Raw genomic sequence first — 18,188 nt, 5'->3', positions numbered from 1 at the left:
CATGTGCCAGAGAAGGCCACAGGACTACCTTGGGTGCCATTCCTCAGGCAATAGCCACTTAAAATTCATTTAAAGTTTGTTATGTGTGTATGTGTGGTTGCATTCATGTATACACACCACATGCATGCAGGTGCCCTGTAGATCAGAATGTGTAGGACTCCATGAACCTGGAGTTGCAGGCAGTTGTGAGCCACTGTATTTGCTGGGAACAGAACCTCGGTCCTCCCCAAGAGCAGCAAGTGCTCTTAACTACAAGGCCATCTCTCCAGTCCTGGGCTTTTTGTTTGTTGGTTGGCTGTTCTGTTCTGTTTTGTCTTGTTTAGACAGGGTTTCTCTGTGTTGCCCTGGCTGTCCTGGAATTTGCTCTGTAGATCAGGCTGGCCTTAAACTCGGAAATCTATCTGTCTCTGCTTCCCCAGTACTGGGATTAAAGGCATGGCTGGGTTTTTTTGTTTTTTGTTTTTTGTTTTTGTTTTTAAAGACCTGGAACTCACTGAGTAGACTGTATTTAGGATCTTCCTGCCTTCACCTACCCAGCTCTGCTATTACTAAACAGCACCATACCTGGCCTTTCTTTACATGGGTTCTGAGAACCAGACTCAAGACGTCATGCTTGCCTAGCAAGCACCTTGTTAGCTGCGTTATCTCCTTAAAACTTTTTTTCCTCTGCTAAATGTGCTCAATCCCCGTGGGACTCCACTGTTTGTTATCTTCCCTAGGACGCTCACCTGTCAGCTGCCCTTTATCCCTCCCATACTGGTCCCAGCAATAACCTCACTGCACCCTGGTGGACAATATGTGCTGTCCTGTGATGTGGTCTACATTCCTAGCACCCAGCACACAGTGAGCTTCTTGCAAACACATGTTCATATGCAGGGTGCAGGGCCCTTTTGGGTGGCTGACCACAAGATCGGTCTGTGTCTACAGTAAGGCGAGGGGGCGATCAGGAACCAGCTTCTTCCATATGAACAGAAAAGGCTCAGGAAACGGTGGCAGTTAGAGGGAGCACAGCTTCGGGAATCAAAAGCTCTGGGTTTGACTAGCACAGCCATTATTAGCCAAGAGACAAGCCTTCTCCTTCTTGCTGTGAAATGGGGACAAGAACGCCTCCCCCACAGAGAATGGGGTTAGGTATTTGGCTTATCTAGAATGCAGGGAGAGATGCTGGTTATTCGGATTGCCTCACCCCGTGTGTGGGTGTGTGGGTGAGGACTGAGAGAGGAGACTGCCCCACCCCACCTGACACATCAAACTCTAGCTCGGAAGGAACTTCTTAGTGGTCAGGAGGGCAGAAACCAGGTCTGCCTTCCAGGTTCCACCAGAGGGCGCACGTCTTGAGGCTGTAGTTCAGTGTTGCGAATTGCTGTCTCCACCCCTACAATAGAGTCTGATGTGTTACGGATACTTTTTTCCTTTGGGTTCTGGCGATTGAACCTCAAGGCCCTATGCATTCTAAGCACACACTCAAACCCAACCCTGACCCTTCGTAGTTTTGAATGACCGAATAGATAACTAGGTACCTGAGGAATCCCTTATCCCTACCCCTCCACCACTTTTTTTTTTTTTTTAAGTGATATATGTTATGTTCTCATGTGGGTATAGATGTGTGTGTTCAGGTGTACATGCATGTGTGTTTATATTTTTTGATGATTTCTTTATTTATTTTTACTTTATGTGTATTGGTGTTTGCCTGCATGTATGTTTGTGTGAGGGTGTTGGATCCCCTGGAACTGGAGTTACAAGCATTTGTGAGCTGCCATGTGGGTGCTGGGAATTGAACCTGGGTCCGCTGGAAGAGCATATAATCAGCCTGAGCCATCTCAGGCTCTTAACCTCTGAGCCATCTCTCCATTCCCCATATGTTCTTATTCATGTGGAGGGTAGGGGTTGACATTTGGGTGTCTTTTTCAATTGCTCTTCATATTATTATTATAATATCAGTATTTATTAGTTTTAGTATTGATAAGGTCTCACTAGGTAGCCCAGGTTGGCCTTGAACTCAGAACTCTGCCTGCTTCTGCCTCCTAGCTGCTGGTTTTAAAGGCTTATACTATCATGGCCATCCCACCAACTTTTTTTTTTTTTTTTTTTTTTTTTTTTTTTTTTTTTTTAAATTTATTTATTTATTTTTTATTTATGAGTACACTGTCGCTGTCTTCGGACACACCAGAATAGGGCATCCAATCTCGTTACGGATGGTTGTGAGCCACCATGTGGTTGCTAGGAACTGACTGAACTCAGGACCTCTGGAAGAGCAGTCAGTGCTCTTAACCGCTGAGCCATCTCTCCAGCCCCCCCCACCAACTTTTTGATACATGTTCTCTCATTAAACCCAGCTCATCAACTGGCTAGACTGGTTAGCCAGAGAGCTGCAGGGAGCCACCTGTCTGTCCCCTCTCTCTTACCTCCCAGTGCTGGGTCACAGTTGTGTACAGGCCCGGCTTTTTAATGTGGGTTCTGGGATCAAACTCAGGCCCTCAGGCTTATACGGCAGGTACTTTGCTGCAACGTTGAGCCAGCAGCCTAAATATCTAACTAGTTTGATTTGCCTCCTGCAACAGAACCTGCCCGTCGAGTCCTAGCTGATGCAGCAGCTAAATGATAGCACCAAGGCCCAAGGTCATATATGTCCCCTGCTCCAGTCACCTTTGTCATGGACTTTTACCCTCAGAGTCACAAGATGACTGCTGTATTCCAGGCATTATATCTGTTCCAGGCAGGGGACTAGGGATGGCAGAATGAGGTGACGATGTAAGCAAGGGCTAGACCAGAGCTCAGGAAAAGCCATGCAAGTCTTTGATCAGGAAAGAATGGATCAAGCCTACAACAATGGACAAATGGAATCACTGAGAGAGGAGGGGCAGGAGGAGATGGTAAACACGGTCACCAGCCACATCTGACGTGCTGGATCTGAACCAGCAAGGGACCTGGGAAAGCAACTTGAGAGCAACCTGAGCACGTGACCCTACCCTTCAATTCCCTGTGAACTGTGACGGGGGAATGAGAGTAGGAATCACATCACAAGGCTATTTGGAGCATTAAGATAGCATGTGTAAACACCTCTTACGTACTGTGAATATATAAAATCAGTAAGACCTCAGAAACATGAGTCATAACAGAAAGGAGAGAAAGAAAAACACACGCAGACAGCACAGGCTCCCAGGGAAGGAGGGTCAGCCGGGCTGGACTGTGGTCCTCTCAGAGGAGACAGAATGTTCAAATGTCAACACTCTCCCTCCAAACTGACTTTACTTCTCTCCTACTCCATTTTGTAGACCAGGTTGGCCTTGAACTCAGATATCTGCCTACTTCTATTCCCTGAACCCTGGGGTGAAAGGTGTGCACCACAATACCTGGTTTACAGATATTTTAAGTTCCAGAAAGAACAGAGAGACTCCCAGAGGGCTCCACAGATAACCAAATGGATCCAGAAAGTCAGGTGCAGAGAGATGGTCCCATGGGCCGGTGCAATGGGCTGTGGGTCCCTTCTCAGTCTAGGAAGACATTTGCCTTCCTGTCAGGGCCAGGCTGAGAAGACCCAGGAAGTTGTGGATCAGTCCCTGGGGGGAGATGGCAGGTCCCGTGTGTCACTTCTCTAAACCTAGCCCCCAGCTCTTACCACCAGCTGTAGGCATTACGATGACAGCAAGGACACCCAAAGCCCTGTACAGCTGCTAGACTGCATCTTGAATCCCATTCTCTGTAACTCAAAAAAAAGTCTCTTTGGCTGCTGTATGGAAATGGGACAATCTCTGAGACCGTTACTAATTGCCTAAGACAGCTGGCAAGTTGTTTATGTGGCCCGAGGCTCCTCTAAATAAGGAGGGTGGGCTCCACCTAGCACTGAGGATAACTTTCAGAAGTTGATGTGGGAATTGTAGACAAAGGTCCCCCTTGCCTGGGGCAGAGGGACTTCCTACAAACTCTTATGCTTCCATGACCCAGGAAGAGTCAAGGAGCCTGGAGTCTTAGACGGAACACCCCAGTGGCCACTTGTCTATCCTTGTGTCCCAGTAGTGAATGACACAATCGTGCAGGGACAGTCCCTAGATCCTGCTGTGTAATACTGTGCCTTCAAGGACGGTTACCTCTTCTAAGGACTGGAGAGTAGCAATTGTAATTAAGATGTCTTATCCTAAGAGTTTTCCTGGCAACAAAATAATAACCATTATGGGAGGGAGAAAGGAAGGGAGGGAGGGAAGAAGGGGAGAGAGAGTGCAGAGGGAGAAGCGAAAGTGCACAGAGTTGTTAAGCTTCCTGTGGAGATCCCTAGGAACTGTCCACCTAGGGTTTGGAGACAGGGTCTACCATTAAACCCTGAACTCTTTGAAGCCAGCGCCTCTGCAGGCCAGCAGGTGCACCCAGAGAAGGGAGCTGTGGTGCACAAGTCCTGCCACCAGGGGGCAGCAGCCACCAGGAGCGAACTGTGGGTGGGCCTGCAAGCCAAAGCTCATGGTTTTTCAAGAAGCCTAAAATCAAGATTTCCCATGCAAATGTCAACTAATTCAATCATTTAAAACTCAGCATGGCTTTGCCACCGATCGGAACGACTTCCGGAGGAACTTGATCCTCAGTTCAGGACTGTTTGCTGCGGGAGTTTGGCTGGCCAGGAACTTGAGTGACATTGAGGTGATGGCACCTCAGCCAGGGCTGTAGCTAGAGAATGGAACTCTTGTATATTCAGACTTTCCAAAGACAGCCTACCGTATGTATATGACCACCACAAGATACTACCCAAGTGGCAGCTGAAGTTGACTCACTCTCCTTGCCTAAACCTACCCCTCCTGCCCCCGGGCCAGTCCCCTCATCAGCTGAAATGTTGCCTCTGCAGTTCTGTGTGCAGTTCCTAACTTTCTGCAGAGGGTGATCTTTGCCCTTGTCCTCAAGAGTGGTAATGATTCTTGAAAAAAGATTTCAAATAAAGCCTGCACATAAAAAAAAAAAAAAAAAAAACTCAGCATGGGCCAGCAACGTGCCTGCAGGCTGATGCTGGCTCCGGGCCGTCAACTTGTCACCTTTGGGTGTAGGATTCCAGTTAAGAGCTGGGCACCTCCAGGGCTAGTTGGCGGAGCAGACTCCCCATGGAGTCCACAAGACAAAGCAGGTGCACTGAGGTAGACTACGGGAGTGGTTAGCTGACCCAGCAGGTTTTTCTACATTGACTTACTTGGAGGGTTTGTGTAGCTGCAGGCTGGTGATTCTGGAGACTGAACTCAAGCACCTCTATTGACCTGTCTTCGCCCCCTCGGAATATCTGTCTATTTATTTGCAGAGATGACAGTCCTGGGGCATCCCGCTCTTTCCATCTGTTCTCTTCCCTTGTATCAATCTGGTCTCTTTTGGACTTAGAGGCCAAAGGCACGGGAACAACCCTTGGTCATTTTACTTTGGGCAAGGGCCTGCCCAGAAGGTGCTACCCTTTGAAGCCTATTAATCTCTACAACTAAGCTTTAAAAATCTACATACATTTTCTGTGAGTTAAAAAAAAAAAGTTAGGGTGTCATAAATCCCAGGCTGGCTTCAAAACCACAATACAGCAAAGAAGGGCTGGAACTTCTAACCTCCTGTCTCCCAGTATGCGGGTACTGGTCCAAGTGTCCGCCATCACACCTGATTTATAAGGTGCTGGGGGGCGGAACCCTGAATGGGCTTTACGAATGGTAGGCAATCGCTCTACCAATCAAGCTACTTCCCCGAGCTCTCATGCCTCCGGAGAGCAGAGCTGGAGTGTCCACTGACAGTGGGCTCAGCCACAAGGATGCTCAGCGCTCTGTGAGCAGAAGCAGGTGTCAGAAGGCCAACTCCAACAGAAGTTTCTGGGACCTCATGTTCAGCTCACTCTGGGGATCGCCAGCATCTCATCATGAGTCGGCAGTCTTACCAGACAGAGAGCCAGTCTTGGCAGGTAACTTCCAGGGCACCTAGGCTAGCCTACACTCCAACCAGTAAGCACTAGGTCCCTAGAGACCAGGCCTTGCCTTCTGCTTATTCTGAATCAGTTAATGCAGAGTCAAGACAGCTGGGTTGTCAGGGAAGGCAGCCACACTTGTCTCCAGTACAGGCTTACCTGGAACCCATGACTATCCACCACGAAACAGTGCAGAAGGGAGGGAGCACTGCATGACGTGCTGGGATGGGACCATACCTCTTCCCACACACGCCCGAGTAAAGTTGTGAATTGCTTCAAAGGGCGTGGCCCTGGCTACACTTAAGGCTTTCTGCTAGCAGAGTTTGGATGTAAGAGTAGGGTAGTGGGGTATCCTAGGCTAGATGGCACCGGGATGCCAGATACCACCCACCCCTCAGGCAGCCCAGGGCCTGGAGTGGACTCTCTTATAAGTTCAGTAGGCTTGTGACCCAATTCTGGCGGTTCATTTCTCTCGCCCAATCATTTCCTTTCCCTTGTGGGCTACTGAGTGGTTTTCCTCCTGTTTCCCTGGTCCCGCTGCACAGTCCAGCTTGATCCTCAGTGTGACCCTCTAGGGCCCTCCCACACACCCTCCCTCCCTCCCTTAGTCACTGGTGTGGCTCTAGCACCGCACTGCTTCCCTCTGCAAGGCCAGCCTGGTCTACAGAGCAACTTCCAAGACATCCAGGGTTAAATGAAATCCCTGTGTTCTAACACGTGTCTCCACAGGGGCCTCCACTAATAAGAATAAAGGGGGAGCTTCCCAGCACCCACTATGGCAGCCTTTCTATACCTCCACAATGGCAGGCTTTACAAGTGCATACTAGTGAGTGCTTTGTCTGGGGCTCGGAACTGAGTCCATCTGACATCTCAAAAGGCTAGCTCAAGTCCTTTCTCCCCTAAGCTTTCCAGGCCACCCCATCCCTTACAGTTACTTCTCCTAAGTACTAGGTCAGGCACATGGTTCTTATCACTCTCAGGTGAGCAGTCTACAAACTTCCTATGTGAACATACCTCACCTTCCTTCTCTCCCTAGCATACAGCCCAGAGTAGATAGAGCACACCCAGTGCTTGTTAAACTTATTTTACATCCTCAGGCCTTACTAGAGAAAGGGACTCAACTATAACCCAGGCTGGCCTTTAACTCCTGGAAGTCCTGGCTCAGCCTCTTAAAGTGTTAGGATCATAGCTATAAACCATGTTCAGTTTTGTTTTGGAAACAGGACCTTGCCCTAGACTGGCCTTGAATTTTGCAATCCTCCTGCCTCTGCTTCCAAATCCTGTAACTACTGACCTGGGTCATACTTTCTGGTTCAGCCTCTTTCACAGAGGCCAATCAATGTAAACTTCTTAGGGAGGGCTGGGCAGTGGCAGGGGTAGGGGCAGGTGAATCTCTGAGTTTGAGGCTAGCCTTTCTACAGAGTTGAGTTCCAGGACAGCCAAGGCTACACAGAGAAACAGCCTTAAACCTCTCACCAGAAAAAAAAAACTTAGGGAGGGACATCTCATTTTCTATTCAGGATGAAAGGAATGCCCCATTGTGACAGTGACAGGCTCTGGCTCCTGGCTGCAAACTACTCTGGCCTTAATGAGGGACATGCTGGCACCTGGCCCTCCAGGTGAGTGGTAGAGCCCCAAGGCAGCCAAGCACCCAGGCCTAGGAAAAGGCACTGGCTCCCCCGGGGTGGGGATGTAGCTTGGTGTTTACCTTGCATGTGTGGCACCCCATGTGACCCCTAGCACAGCTTTTTTAAGAGTGCTTACCCAGCTCATGAACCCCCACGACTCTCCTTTGTCCACATGCTCACGGAGTCACAGTCAACATTCTCATCCCAATCATGACAAGTGGGCCCTTTTCTGCTTGTTCTCTCCAACACAAGTTGTGCTGCCATCTGTAGGGCACAAACATCGATACTGCAAACTCCTACCTTCAGGCTCACATTCTGAATCCCCATCTGCTCAGTCATGACCATGTTACCTAAGCCAACCTTCAGCAGGTTGTCGTCTCGTGCGGTAGACACAGGATCTGATGACAAGCAACGCCTCGACCCTGCACATCCCTCACCTGACCTCTGCTCAGAAGGAACCACTGTTGTTTATGGAGTTGCCTTTGATTTTGTCTCTATTTGCCCTACAAATAGACCCCAGCCGTTCCTCAGAACTCCTGATGGCCTGTCTTCTATACAATTTGAAAGTCGGCTTGAGACACACTGATGCTGCACAATCATCCCCAGCTAAAGCCCAGAAATGGGTCACTCATTAGCCTCTGACAGAAGACAATTGTTATTTACATACTCCCAAACATACAGTGGCCCCAAGCCCTTTCCCAACTGCACCTGTAGAGGACAGGAGGTCCTCCTCAGCTCACAGTGAAACCAGAGTTGCCAAGGCGTGTTAGTCACCCGGAGCTCCACTTCTTTATTGGAGAGACACATCCTCTGTAGCCTAGGCTGGAATCTTCAATTCCCCAGCATCCTCCCATCTCTGCTTCCCAAGTACTGGCACAAGTACTTAAGGCACAAGCCATTAAGCCTGGTCCCAAAGGCACTCTCGGCCCTCCTGCAAGCAGGCTCTTGCTGTGGAAAGTTAGCTTCTAAGAGCTCTAAGCAGAAGTGAGGGGCAGACAGACTGTATGTAATTAAAGTTATTTCCCAAAGGGCTAGGAAAGCTGCCTGTGCTTTCCCTGAACTGAGGCAGTGTGCTGACCATAGTGAACATTTGTCTCTGGATATAAGGTGAGGTGTCTTTCTCTCAAACCACATCAGTCAATGCTGCTCGACAAGAAAGGGCCTTCCCCATTCTCACAGGTGTCACTACAGCAGCACAAGTAGTTTTCTGAGCATTCCGAATCTTAGGACATCGCTTGATGGAAGGAACATAGGTTGTACCTCTCCTCCCAGCTGTCATATTAAGCAAACAAACCATCAAATATCCTAAGACTGTAAGGATGCCTCTAAACTGTTCTCTAGAAATCACTCTTTGTGCCTGTAATCTGCCTTTTGAACGGGAACAAAACACTGCTTGTTTGCACATAAACATCTGAAAGAAAATAACAGCTGAGCTGGGTAACAGCAACACAAAGCCACGATTGTGCAAGGACAATTCGAGAGACTGGGAGCAGAGGACTGGCTGTGTGTCTGCACCAGCAGGAGGCCATGGACGAAAAGGTCTATGGCTTGTTACTACCTGAACAGAAAGAAGTCACTGCCACCAACAGCACTGTGCAGTTTATTAACCATTCAAGTACAGTAGCATCTGGTGAGATTGGGACAGAATTGGGATCGCAAAGTGAACAGATATTCAGCATCTAATGGGTTGGAAGAAGCCACTACATACTCTTCACAAACGTCTTCCACAGTCAATACAGTACTAGCCATTAACCCAGCACACCGAGTGTGCCCGAGTGGAAAAGATGCAACGAGAAAAATAGCTACGTTAGAAAGACCAACACTTTAAAAAAGAGTAAATAAAACACTTTCAGTTTCTCCCCTTGAGCCCCTAAAACATCTCACGGTCTGAATCTACCTATACGGTCCTACATCAGCTTCTAGAATATCTGTCAGGAGGGAAAAAGTAAATGACACTGGCCAGTACAGTCTTTGGATATTTAGGAAGGGGTCGGGGAGAAAGTCAGTTCTCGGAACAACTTAGTCAGCCTCGGTCTCATCCGCGGGGTCTTTGGATTCTTTGTTCTTCCGCACCTCTTCAACGTGCTTGTCCTAAAAGAAACTGTACGTAAGTGTCATCTGTCCAAAAAATAGCTTGTCAAGCCCTGTCCCCTGCCTCCTAGGAGGTCCAAAACAGCCTCAGTCACACAGCCCATGGGAATCACAAACCAAAAATCCCAAGACATCATCTAAAACCCGCTGGTCTCTTGGGGATGATAACGGCTAAAGCACCACTATTCTTCCAAGGAATATGCACTTATGCTGAGAATTCCTTACTGAATGCTAGCCCCAAACTGATGACAAAAGGAACCAGTCATATTTTTTATCAAGACAGTTTAAGCCAATTCACTGCAGCCTGAAGCTGCTGACACTATAAAGCAAGAAACCAACCTTCTCTCGCAAACGCTCCAGCTTGGCAGCCATTTGCGCCTCCCGGTTCTCTTTGTTTGCCTCCATTTTGTGGGTCAGTTTCTCTTCTGCCATTTTGCTGAAGTTGTTATTCTCTTCGATGGCTTTCTGGAGCACTTCTTTTTCATGCTCCCGCTTCTCAGCAAGCTGCTTCAAGACTTCTGCTTCATGAGACTGCAAAAAAAGTTTAACAGGCCCCTCTGAAGTATCTTTGGCATTTGTTAAAACTCCAACAGAAATTATCATGGAAACAGGCAGAAAAAAGGATCTCCTGAAACTAATCATTCAAGTGAGGAGAACTGAAGTACCTGGTATAAAACACTGAATCACCTGTTCTCCAATGCTCATATTTACTTTGTAAAATTAGCTGTTTATTCAAAAGTTTGTTTTTGAGACAAGATCTTACGTAGCTCAGGCTAGCCTGAACTCTCTCTAGCAAGGGCTCACCTGGACCTTGATTCACCTACATTCTGTTCCCAGTGTTGGGATTATAGCTATACACTACACCAACCTAGCTTGTTCAGATGTTCTTTCAAATTATTTGTTAAGGAAACTCTTAGAAAATTTTAAAAAGTTTTACTTTATTACTCAGAGTATTCATATGACTTGAGTAATCTACTTAAGTGCAGGCATCTTTTTAACAGTATCTATCCAGATGAGAGTGTCACATGCTTAGGCAGTGACTGTGCTGTCCGGGTATTGAGCACAAGTCCTAGGTCTCCTGTCTAGTCTCTGGTTATATTGCTTTCTCCTACTCCAGGACCCCAAACTACATGAAAGAACAGGCAGATGGCATACCAGGGTAAATGCTGACATTCTTTTTATTTGCTTTCTGGGACAGGCTCTAGGTTGGCCTTGAACTAATAACCTTGAAATTGTGATCTTCCCACCTCTATCATGCAAGCACTCTCCTAGCTGAAGTATACCCCAGCCAGGCTGGCTTTCAACTGTATATTTAGCTACAGATGATCCTGACCTTCTGATCTTCCTACCTTCACTTTTCAAGCACTAGGATTATAGATGTACCCAGCTAATGTCCTTGTTCTCCCTGGAGATGAAAGAAATTTAATAAAAACGTATGTAAAATTCTTTTTCTAAAAAAATGTATTTATATTTTATGCGCGAGTGTTTTGGTTGCATGTAAGTCCACTGAATGCATGCCTGGTGCCTGAGGAGGCCAGCAGCCAGAAGAGGGCACTGGATTCCCTGCAACTTGAATGAGGACTGCTATCTGCTGCCACATGGGTGCTATTAATGGAACCTGGGTCCTCTGCAAGAATGGCAAGTGTTTTTAACTGCTGCTCCTGTCTAAAGTTCTTAACAATACCGCTACACGGACAAAAACACATGGTAACAAGGGACGCCTCTGGGAGATAAAATAATGACTATAATGGCTATAGCTTCATTTTCCAACTCTTCTATAGTTATATTAATATTTGTTAAACTTTTCGTTAGGTTTTTGGTTTTTTACTTTTGTGTGTATGGTCTGTATAACTATATATATGAACATGTGTCAGGCCTTTACAAGCCAGAAGAGGACATCAGATCCCTTAGAACTTATAGAGTTGCAAGAAGTTGTAAACTACCCAGTGTAGGTGCTAGGAACCACACTGTCTTCTTCAAGAACAGCCAGCACTCTTAACAGCTGGGCCACCTCTCCAGCCTCTTGTAAAGCCTTATTTATTTATTTGACTTTATGTGTATGGTTGTTTAGCTTGCACATTTATCTGTGTACTACTTGTGAGTGTGGTACCTATGAAGACAAGAGGGCAGCTGATCCCCTGGAAATAGAGCTCAGTGTTTGAGGGCTACCATGTGGATGCTGGCAATCAGACCCGGATCTCTGGAAGAACAGTCAGCTCTTAACTGCTGAGCTACCCCTCCAGGCCTCATTAGGTTACTTTATAATGGAAGTGAGAAAAAGCTAAGATACCATGTCCCTGGGTCCCTGGGATTTTAAAGTTTTTATTGCATAGCCCTTTAAAAAAAAAAAAAAAAAGCAAAACTAAGGAAACAAAGAATTACCTGCCAACAAATGCCCTATTTTTTAAAGAGAAAAAGCATGAGCTTTGATATAACACAGGTTTTAGCTTAAATTCTGCCTTCAGCACTGACTAACAGGACTTCAGGAAAATGCCTTAATAATACAATTTGAGACTGCTACCTGAGACAATGCCCAGCATCTGGTTCTTAGAGAAAGCTCCTGAGTCAAGGAGCAGCTCCCAAGAGGAGCTCATTAAAGGATGGTTGCTGCTTCCTTTGAACCTCTGGCACAAGGACATTTCCTACTCACCACCACAGTATAGCTACGATCCCTTCTTCCTTTGTATGAAAATGAAACAGTTTGTCTCATTACAGTAATGTTTCCTGCATCTCCTATAAATCGTCTGGGTTACCTTGCGTCTTTCTTCTGCAGCTTCTAATTTCTTCTGAATTTCCTCCAGGGAAAGATCCTTCTTCTTTGGGGGAGAAAGGGGGAAATCGGGGACAGATTCTTTTGACCGAGGGCTGAGAATCAGCTCAAAAGCCTGGCCTGAAGCACGCTTCTCCAGCTCTTTCACCTGAATATCTGGAGTTGATCAAATATATGATAAATGAGAAAAACTCAGCTTCTTATTTAAATAAAGGGTTCTATAATTTTCTAAAAACCAATAATTTAACAAGCATAATGAAAGCTAATGAAAATCGAATCAAAATACAAATTAAAAAAAATCAAATAACATCTTTTTTTTTTTTAAAAAGCACAAAATTCTGGGCTAACAAATACCATTTTGAGGAGGAATTAGTACTTGACAATCATTCTATGAAACAAAGAATGGCATGTGTAAAATCCCACAATTTTGCTTTGGACCAAGCCAAAATTATGAATGGTGATAAGCTTTCCATGTATTCATCTACATAATAAAAATTTCTTAATTGCCTTTTTATTTGTAAATTAAATTTTGAAAAGAACACAAATGCCAGATTAAAAGCTTAAGGCCTGCACCGTTTCCTATTGAAAGCCAGAAGCCCACCCCAATTTCAGCTTTTCTAAATCAATTACCTACCAGAAGATGCCATGTCGAACAGAAGACAAGAGACTGGCTGTACACGCTACACAGTCCGCTGGCAAGGAAAGCCCTGGAATGATTTTTCAAAGCATGCAATCAATTTCTCTGTATTTCTATGTCATCAGCACAAAGAGATCTCAAATCACACCCTGGACTGTGTCAGGAAAATCATTAGATGGAAATCAAGAAACATCATTAAAAAAACCATCTAGAAACACCAAAACATCGGGGTATTTTAACTGAATAACACTGGCAGCAGAAAATCAAACTAAATGATATTCTTCAAAGGAAAAAAAATCTTGCAATCTCAAAAATCAGAGGCTCAATCAGAAGGTTGAAGGATTCCTTCCCTTAACGTTTTTTTTTTCCTACCCAACGTAAGAAGGTATTCCAGATTCAACCCAACAATGAGATCGAAGCCATCTTAATTCTGTCTACAATTCATTGTGCAATTGAAATACCCACCCCTGCTTTGTCTGTGTCAGCCATGGTGAAGAACACCCAAGCTGGCAGCCAATGGTATTCAAGTCCTATTGTTCCTAGGGTTTAAGCTACTAGCCTCACAGTGAGAAAATGAAGTTTTATGAACCTCTGGGTTTCTTTTGAGGGCGAGGTCTAGCTACTTAACCCAGGTTGGCTTTAAAATTACAATCCTCTTGCCTCAGCCTCCTCAGGGTAGAGGGGTGGGGTTTAGCCCAGTGGGTTAGCAGTTGCTTAACATTTGCAAAGTCCTGGGTTCCCATGTTCGATGAGCACATGGGCAGTGGGGTGGGGAAAGCTTCTGAGTGTTGAGATTACAGACAAGTGCCATCACACTCGCCTTAGGTTTGACACATTTGATGCCTTATGTCGCAAATTTTTTTTCAACAGTTGTCGAGTATTGTTTTTAAGAGATCACCATTCTTTTAGCCCCGAAGCGTATGATTAAAGGTTCCAAACGCTAGACACTGAAAAAACGAGGCAACAAAAAAATGCATTTATCTGTAGCAGAGCACCCAACGCAGCAGACCTCACAGCATGGGCGTGGTCCTGGCCCGGGCCGCCAGCCTGCCCGCCCGGGCCAATCAAAACACGCCCTACGCTCCGGCCCCTGGCCCCGCCCCTCGGCTCCCCGCGCCTTTTCGAATCTCCGCGAACCTCTCTACACTCGGGAGCCCGCGCGCGTGGGCCGCGACAGGATGGGCGGGGCTAACGGTCCTCCGGGGTGGCCCCGCCCCTCTCGGGCTGGCAGCGCGCGGCAGTCTACCCCCCAACTCCCGCCAAAAACACCTCGCGGACACGCAGCCCTGGGGTGGCTGCAGAGGGCTTGGTCGCATGGCCTCCACCCACTGACGGAGTGCCCAGAGCTGCCCGGGACCACCGCCACGAAGCCCCGGGAGACTGGGCGGGCGCCGCCCCTCAGGAGCACGAGCGCCCCCAGCCTCGCTCTCCTTCAGACAATGGGGACCCCTGAACAGCCGCGCCCGCCGGGCGGGGGCTGCAGAGGACGGCTCACGCCTCCTATTGTCTCCACGCTCGCACCCGGGGCTAAAGCCCACCGCTGGCCGCGCCCCCTCCCCACCAAGCCGCATCCCCAGGGAACAGGGACAAAAGCCAAGGCTCCGCCCGAGCCGAGCTCCACACAAAAGACGAACGCCCCCCACCCGCCAGGGCTCGGGGTCTCCGCCCCTCTCGTGTCCCCGGCCGGGAGCCCGCCGCGTTCCCCGCTGCTCCCTATCCCGCCGTCGCCTCCGCCTAAGCCAAGCCTGCACCCACCTGCTCGGTCCGAGCCGCCTGGCCACACTCTGAGCACCAACAGACCTGGGCGCGCACAAAAGCGCCAAACAGCGGCACGTGACCCAGATGAGGCGCTCCGCATTGGCTGCGGGTGACGGCACGTGCCGATCCCGCCCCGAAGCCTGGAGAGCCCCGCCTCTCTGGAGCGAAGCATTTCGGGAATTGTAGTCTGCGTCAGTGGAGCAGGAGGACAATGCTAGGGGTGGGGCACTCCTGGTCGGGGGTCTCTCTAGGTGAGAGCCCGGACTTGCTGGGGGGTCTCTGATCGGTAGAGCATTTGGCCACGGCTGCAGGACTGAATCGGTTACGGGACTTCCTCTCTAGGAAACGTGCGGGGCGAGGCTAGGCGCTGGGGAGGGGTCGGTCCTAACCTACTTCTATCTTTTAGACCTTGACCGACTGGACTCTTCCTCTACCGAGCCATAGGAGTTTCGTTCGCTCCCTAAGCAGTGTCCCTTTTGATGCCATACCCCTCCCGGTCTCCTAAGACGCCCGAACCCCTGTGACAAGACAGTGCCATTCCATGCCCCTGCACCGTCCTCTACCCTGAGCGTCCTACCACGGACACAAGGCAGCGTGTCACCTGTAGCGCGACATCGCAGTCGCTAACCCATTTCCTACTGGCAGGTCACGGGCGTGGTCCTTCCCTTGGTCTTTTGCATTCTCCCCATCAGCTTCCCGAGCTGGAAACACTGGGATCTATGCAGGACAGCGTGAGGCTCTGGAACCTGATCTTGGGTCTAACAAAGCCACTAAGCTTAAAAGCAGACTCCATCTGGCCTGCCAAAGCCTTGCGGTGACAGGAAAGGGAAGGGAAGAGCGATGGCAGTTCTAGATACACTTTGCTGCTTTTGTTCTGAAAGCACGTGCTCCCCAGAGCGGGGCTGAGCTCTCTTTGAGAATGTAAACAAAAGGAGGCACAAGGTCACGGTTCCCTCTGGCCAGGATAAAGCAGAACTATAGCAGAGACACAAAGGAAATTAGCATGACCCTGTCTCTCTTAGAACCCTCTCCTCTGTACTGACCAAAGCTGTGTTCCCATGAGGTGGTCGTTTCCCCAAAGCACCTGCGCAGAAGCTCTATTAATTGGGTTCACCATTTTATTAATGGATTTGGTCTCTCAAAAGCCAAACCACACATACAGCAGCTTCTGTGGAAACAGTCCTAATTTTAAAACAATCCTATATCTGTTTGACCAATAGGGAAGCCCCCAAGATAAAATACAATAGGCATACAGGACAATGAAAACGGTATTGTGCAGACAACACACAACTCAAGCAATTGGCAAAGTGCTGTTGCCTGAAATATGCTTATAGAGGCATATTTTCCAACAATTGCCCTTGCATGGGGTCAGTCTCCCTCTGCCCCCACCCTAGGCAGTCTAAGTGGTTCTTGCTTAGCATGTGAACAGCAGGAGCCAATTCTGCACATTGAAAGGCTTTTCTCTTTCATAAACGTAGCAATGCTTCAACTTTCCGAATGAATCTTAGAAATCATTTTTAAAACGGGACAGGAGCGAGGATAGGTCCTTTCTGAAAACCGAGAAGCCGGAGGAACACAAATGAGCAGAGACCTCCACAGCCAAGAGGTCCAGGACCTTCTGAACCAGCACTTTGTCTTGAAGTCTTTGTACTGGATTTGGAGATGTGTGTGGAAGGTCCCACCCATGTGATGCATTTTTTTTTTTTTAATACAAGGTATGCCACACAAAAGTCTCATATTTCTATTAGTGTTGTGACAAGAGAGTATTAATCCTTCAAAACACTGATTATTTTAAAGCATTTATATCATCCTGCCCCACCCCCACACACACCTTTCTCCCTAGAGCAGATGTCTATTTCCATGGAAACCACAGCTAGAAATGGAGTAGACGTTAGAACTCATGTAGATTTTTTTCATCTTTTTAGCGATACCCCTTGGCTTCTGGGTTTGTGGTTAGATGTCTGCTCCTGTGACAAGAATTTCTCAAGATTCTTACCGTTGCTTAGGAGGACGGGGATAGGGGGGTGAGATTAAGGTTCCCCCTGGAATGACCTTGTGAATAAAGAGGTGCCTCCTGTGCTGTGAGGAAAACCTGTTCTGTAGGATGGAACAGGGTGGCTTCTCTGAAAGCCAGTTCTCACCAGTGTTCATAGATGGTCTCCAAAATTGGGAAGGGTAGCTAACGGCTTTGCTTCTTCACTTTGAGAAGGGCCACAACCTCCCTCTCCCCTAACACTAGCAAGATCCCCAACTTCTCCGAGAGGCAGTGAAGGGTTAATGTTTCTGTCTCGGGAGCTGCCTGTCTTTGCCTATGAGAATTATTTTTGCTTCTGCTCAGATGGTTTGGTCGGATTGCTCTGGGGCCGGCTGTGACTATGGATTAGCACCGAGTGAAGTCTAGATATGGCAGCTGTCCAGCTTATTTGATCTGTGTAGACAGCCAAAGGAGAGGACTTGAGGCTTCAAAGCCCAGCAAGGATGTCTACCCTGATGAAATACACCGCACCGGGCTCTTGTCAGATCTCAGCTATTCCCAGAGAGGCGACAGCCTTTGTTCATTGTTGCTTCTGAGGCCACAGAGGTTGTCTCCCACATAGGCGCCTCTGAGGTCCACTGCTGCTCCTGGGGCCTGTCCTCAGCCAAGGGGTGTCGTGGGAGAAGTTGTTTTTATTGTCACCGCTTTGTTCCCTTTGTCCCTAGCCCTCAGGACTGAGGCTCTAATGTGCCTTGTTCTGTTCAAATCCCATCTTTGAGAATATTTCACACATCAGTCTCTCTTATTGGGCAGAGTCAATGTCATGTCTTATTCAAGTGCATGATACAGGGCCTGATACATGGTGAGGGTCTGGAGGTTTATAGAGAAGGAAAGGTAAAACAGCCCTCTCTCTGGTCCTCAACTTCCTGTTAGATCTTCCATCTCAGGAGTGGTGTCTGAGATAATACACTGAAGCCCTGAGCACAGAGCATGGCTCTGCCTTGGTGCAGAGCATGCATTAGGCAACACTGCTGTAGAGAAGTTTCTTGATGCTAGAAGCTATTGAGTGAATGAAAACATGAATGAATGAATATTAGACTTTCACCTCTGGGTTGCAATTGTTCTTACTGGATTAAGACCTCCCATGGAATTACTTTATTTCTGAAACTATTTGTTTTCTCAGTGTGCTAAGGAACAACCAGAGCCTTGCACATGGTAGATGTTAGGGATGGTTTGGGGGTACTGTGTATTCAGACGCCGATTGCTGTGTCCAGAGATCTGGTTGCAGTCTGGATGTTGGCATTGTTGTGAGCTTTGGAGCATCTCCTGTCTCAATGATGTGTAAAGACTGTTTTCTATCACCTCTGATTGATTAGCTGGGAAGAAGAGCATAAGGCAAGACTTCTAATCCCAGTCAGGGG

At 47.8% G+C, this 18,188-nt stretch overlaps 1 protein-coding gene across 1 annotated transcript; it reads right to left on the bottom strand.

The window, feature by feature from the left end:
• Nucleotides 1–9,118: 9,118 nt before the first annotated feature.
• On the bottom strand, nucleotides 9,119–14,899 carry Stmn1 (stathmin 1). Its single transcript, XM_028759795.1, has 5 exons — nucleotides 14,790–14,899; nucleotides 13,032–13,104; nucleotides 12,381–12,553; nucleotides 9,967–10,158; nucleotides 9,119–9,627 (listed from the first exon to the last, which is right to left on the bottom strand). Exons 2-5 carry the CDS (start codon nucleotides 13,042–13,044, stop codon nucleotides 9,556–9,558), a joined length of 450 nt encoding a protein of 149 aa, XP_028615628.1. The 5' UTR covers nucleotides 13,045–13,104; nucleotides 14,790–14,899; the 3' UTR covers nucleotides 9,119–9,555.
• Between the last annotated feature and the right edge of the window lie 3,289 nt (nucleotides 14,900–18,188).

Source organism: Grammomys surdaster, unplaced genomic scaffold (assembly GCF_004785775.1).
Source record: "Grammomys surdaster isolate TR1022 unplaced genomic scaffold, NIH_TR_1.0 126313, whole genome shotgun sequence".
In the NCBI taxonomy this organism is placed as follows: domain Eukaryota; kingdom Metazoa; phylum Chordata; class Mammalia; order Rodentia; family Muridae; genus Grammomys; species Grammomys surdaster.
Note: the sequence above shows the minus strand (reverse complement) of the source record. Positions and strands in the feature narration are given on the sequence as shown.